This window comes from Limulus polyphemus, unplaced genomic scaffold, assembly GCF_000517525.1.
Source record: "Limulus polyphemus unplaced genomic scaffold, Limulus_polyphemus-2.1.2 Scaffold2046, whole genome shotgun sequence".
Lineage (NCBI taxonomy): Eukaryota > Metazoa > Arthropoda > Merostomata > Xiphosura > Limulidae > Limulus > Limulus polyphemus.
In genome coordinates, this window is record NW_013667656.1 from 175,956 (window position 1) to 181,226 (window position 5,271).

At 33.1% G+C, this 5,271-nt stretch overlaps 1 protein-coding gene across 1 annotated transcript in view; it reads right to left on the minus strand.

Annotated features, from left to right (window-relative positions):
* LOC111087353 overlaps nt 1-5,271 on the minus strand; it is a 51,407-nt gene that overhangs the window by 8,856 nt on the left and 37,280 nt on the right. Inside the window, exons 8-10 of the mRNA XM_022393705.1 lie at nt 4,449-4,581; nt 2,381-2,490; nt 434-613 (exon numbers count right to left, since the gene is read on the minus strand). Coding sequence (XP_022249413.1) covers nt 434-613; nt 2,381-2,490; nt 4,449-4,581 — 423 coding nt within the window. The remainder of the gene's footprint in view (nt 1-433; nt 614-2,380; nt 2,491-4,448; nt 4,582-5,271) is intronic.

The window sequence follows — 5,271 nt, forward strand, 5'->3', positions numbered from 1 at the left end:
TTGTCATACATACTAAGGAAGGACTTAGAGGAACAATTACTCTAAATTAACCTAAAACCCCTGTCATACTTACGAAGGTAGGACTTAGAGGAACAATTAGTCTAAATTAACCTAAAACCCCTGTCATACTTACGAAGGTAGGACTTAGAGGAACAATTACTCTAAATTAATCTAAAACCCTTGTCATACTTACTAAGGAAGGACTTAGAGGAACAATTAGTCTAAATTAATCTAAAACCCCTGTCATACTTACGAAGGAAGTGTTTAGAGGAACAATTAGTCTAAATTAATCTAAAACCTTTGTCATACATACGAAGGTAAGACTAAGAGAAACAATTACTCCAAATTAACCTAAAACCCCTGTCATACTTACGAAGGTAGGACTTAGAGGAACAATTACTCTAAATTAATCTAAAACCCCTGTCATACTTACGAAGGAAGTGTTTAGAGGAACAGTTACTCTTAACTGCGAATTGTAAATTGTACTCCGCAAGGCGTCGACTGCCGCTTCGAGATCATTTTCATCAACTTTTGGATTGGCAACATTTCCCACTAGTGGCGGTTTATCAAGCAAAGTAAAGTGAATCATGAAGTTATTGTCGTCACTTTTTACCTAAGAATTCAAAATATTAATTGTACGTATGTACAAATATAACAAAGAAACGAAAACTAAAGAAATATTCTGAGCAAAAAATTTAAAAAAGAAGATAGCACGTATTGCAAAGACTTCGCTCTTGTTTTACATACAATATATGTTTTCGTCACATATAAAACTTAAGAGTTAACTATTGTTTCTACAACATCATTTCTCTTCTTCAGTTTGATTTCGAGACCTCGGTTTTCTAACTTGTGAATACAGAATTATGAGCATTTAAAGGTTTATTATAATAAAAAAGAACGTCTTTGCTAACCATAGAAAGGTGAAATATTGATATTTCTTACACATTCTGTTATTAAACATCTTAATACAAGACGGACACAATCCTATTAGATTTCTGTAGAAAATCAAATACTAAATTTAAAGAACAAGGACTAAAACATACTGTGGTAAACTACATTTTTACTACTTCAATTTAAATGTTTGTTTGTTACAGGGTGCTTGTCATGACGTCATAATGATGCATCATCTAGAAATTTCATGAAAGTTACGGATTCTGTAGAATCCGAAAGCTTCCTATGCTTCTCAGTTTGTTTGTTTTTGAATTTCGCACAAAACTACATGAGGACTACCTGCGCTAGCCGTCCCTAATTTAGCAGTGTAAGACTAGAGGGAAGGCAGCTAGTCATCATCATCACATACCGTCAACTATTTTACCAACGAATAGTGGGATTGACCGTAACATTATACCGCCCCCCACGGCTGAAAGGGCGAGCATGTTTGGTGGGACGGGGATTCGAACCCGCGACCCTCAGACTGCGACTCGAGCGCCCTAACCACCTGGCCATGCCGGACCATGTTTTTTAGAAAATGAGTACACTATAAAAATGAATTAAGCTAGTTAATGAGGTATTCACTTCAGTGTCAGTTAATGAGTCAGACAGTGAGAGTTATTGTGTCCATTCGACTGCGATTCAGTTAGTCAGGCTGTTGTGTCAGCGGGTAAATTCTATAGGAAAGTTAACCGTACGTACCGTTAGTCTCGAATTTCTGTTTAAACGTTGTTTGCGAATTTAGGCTTACCAGTGAATGTAGCTTGTAGCTAAAGTTATTGAAGAAATAAATTAATTCGTTACCGTTACGTGGACTGGATTTGGCATTATTTTTACCAACAATACATATAGCATAGCTAAACAAAAAATACCCATTATCTAAGTTATGCAACTTCTGTACACCGATGCTAAAAGTTTCATTTTTATTTCAAAGAATATTGGAGGATGACTAAGAATGAAACCCCTGACGAATTAAAGCAACAGACGACAAATGCTTTCCATCGAAACAGAGTTGAAAATTTTGTAACAGTGTGTCAGGCATCTGTCGTAGATATCATGATTGTTTGAATGCTGAGGGAGCCCAGTTTAAGCATATCAAATGATGTAGCAGTGTATGTACAGTTAATTTATTGCATGAAATATTAATAAAGATGTCTTGCTGGCTTGTAGGTTCATTCACTATAGTCACATGAGCATTCGAAATGGGGGTAATTTTTGGGCGACCTTGTATTTTTCTTCAGCTGTAATATTAAAAAATATTTAAATTTTTTGTTTGTGTGAGAAAGAAAAACATAACTGTTCAGTAGCTTTATTATAAAAGTTGGGAAAGGCGAATTGTACATAGTTTTAAAATACGAACCAAGGTTTTACTGTACAAGTAAGCAGTATAAGAAGTGAGCTAGGTTCACATGAAACTGATCTCAGAAATACAACATGTATTTGCTCTTACCTTCATTTGGTTAACTCGAAGCACGTGAACACTCGCAGCCTTACTTAATTCAGCTAAAACTCGAGACTTCAGAAGGTTCATGTTACGTGATAGCTCCAGAACGTACTTGGCTAATGGTTAAAACATGAAAGGATAGACAAAGCACTCTACTTTAAACGTATTCATTTTAAATCAAAATAAACGCAAAGTTTGCAACGGCCAATAGATGTTATGAAAACCATTTAACAGGTATATATATATGTGTGTGTGTGCGTGCTTTTTTTATGACAGAGATCGTGGTTGTTCAGATAAACTTACAAATTAAGAATGTCAAAACGAAACTATATAATTTTTGTATCGGTTCTATTCAGCCCATAACAAAGCCGAAACAGAGGTGTTTTAGTAGTTTGTTCAAGCTAATAGTTTAAGGGATATATACTATTAAATCAGTTATCATATAACCTGAGTGTTTTAGTAGTTTGTCCAGTACTAATAGTATAAGGGACGTATTATCACGTATACTATTAAATCAGTTATCACACAACCTTTAGTCGCTTCCCAGGGAAAGAGAATACATATCAGCAGTAAATGTACTGCATTGGGGACATTATTGAACTAGGACAGTAAATGTACTGCACTGGGGACATTATTGAACCAGGACAGTAAATGTACTGCACTGGGGACATTATTGAACTAGGACAGTAAATGTACTGCACTGGGGACATTATTGAACTAGGACAGTAAATGTACTGCACTGAGGACATTATTGAACTAGGACAGTAAATGTACTGCACTGGGACATTATTGAACTAGGACAGTAAATGTACTGCACTGGGGACATTATTGAACTAGGACAGTAAATGTACTGCACTGGGGACATTATTGAACGAGGACAGTAAACGTACTGCATTGGTGACATTATTGAACTAGGACAGTAAATGTATTGCCCTGAGGACATTATTGAACTAGGACAGTAAATTTCTTGCACTGGGGACATTATTGAACTAGGAATTTTTTGGTGGAAATACATTTAATGTCACTTTTGATCTTGCTACTGTTTCGTTTTGTAACTCTGAAATACCATTAGATCTTTTTTCCTGGATTAATGTTTGTGATGATAACCTTACTAGAAAAGAAAAATAGAAAAGTAGGATGTTAGATATAATAAGTAAATGTAATATAGTCAAATATAATAAGTAAGAAAAAATTTAAATTGTTAGGAAAAGACTCTGTTAAAACAAAAGTCTCATATAACATTTACGCTAAAAATATTTAACGACACTTGTTTGTTTGCTGTAAAGCACAAAGCTATACAATGGTCTATCTGTGCTTTGCCCATAACGGCTATCGAAACCCGATTTTTAGCGTTATAATCTTTCAGACTATTGAGCAGTTATACGCTTAGAGTCAAACAAAGGAAGAAACTCTGGGAAATATAAAAATAAAGCCTTTTGTTTGTTGTTGTGTATTTGATATATATACGTGGAACAATAAGAAGGTTTTTATTTTGTTTGATGTATACATACGTGGAAATAGAATAAGAAAGTTTTTATTTTGTTTGATGTTTGATATATATACGTGGAAGAAGAATAAGAAAGTTTTTATTTTGTTTGATGTTTGATATACATATACGTGGAAGAAGAATAAGAAAGTTTTTATTTTGTTTGATGTTTGATATATATACGTGGAAGAATAATAAGAAAGTTTTTATTTTGTTTGATGTTTGACATACATACGTGGAAATAGAATAAGAAAGTTTTTATTTTGTTTGATGTTTGATATATATACGTGGAAGAAGAATAAGAGAGTTTTTATTTTTGATGTTGGATATATATACGTGGAAGAAGAATAAGAAAGTTTTTATTTTGTTTGATGTTTGATATATATACGTGGAAGAAGAATAAGAGAGTTTTTATTTTGTTTGATGTTTGATATATATACGTGGAAGAAGAATAAGAGAGTTTTTATTTTGTTTGATGTTTGATATATATACGTGGAAGAATAAGAAAGTTTTAACTTTGTTTGATGTTTGATATATATACGTGGAAGAATAAGAAAGTTTTTACTTTGTTTGATGTTTGATACATACTTGGAAGAATAAGAAGAAAGTCTTTCTTTTCTTTACTGTTGTAGCATGGGGTAATATCGTAGGTAAACAAACTAGGTTCTGCTTCGTTAAAGTCGTAGAAATTAATTTCAGTTGTTCCCTCTCGTCCCATCGCCTGAAAATATAACATAAGGATTATTTTCAGATTAGTTAATTAAACAACGGAATTGAACTTCGGACATGTTTTATTATTATCATAACACAATATCATAATTATAGTTATACTTTACTGTGGTCAGTGACCTTAAAATGACACGCGCTTTTAGATTTTCTTACAACAATACAGTTAAGAAAGTTCTCTCGACACACCGTTGTCTCAGATCGTTGGTTTACTCAGTGGGGTGTATGGTATGCTGAAAGAGATACGGTCCTTTCTCAGTACTCAATGGGTGGTACGGTATGCTGAAAAGAGTATGGTCCTATCCCATAAATAGAGAAAGCGACATGTCTTATAACAAAAAAGGATTTGTGTATTCAAAGTATCTCTTATCATGTATTATTTGTGTATTCAAAGCATTTTTTGTAATGTATAATTCGTGTATTCAAAGCATCTCTTATAATGTATAATTCGTGTATTCAAAGTAACATATGTTATAATTTATAATTTGCGTATTCAAAGCATCCCTTATCATGTATTATTTGTGTATTCAAAGCATCTCTTATAATGTATAATTCGTGTATTCAAAGCATCTCTTATAATGTATAATTTGTGTATTCAAAGCATCTCTTATCGTGTATTATTTGTGTATTCAAAGCATCTCTTATCGTGTATTATTTGTGTATTCAAAGCATCTCTTATCGTGTA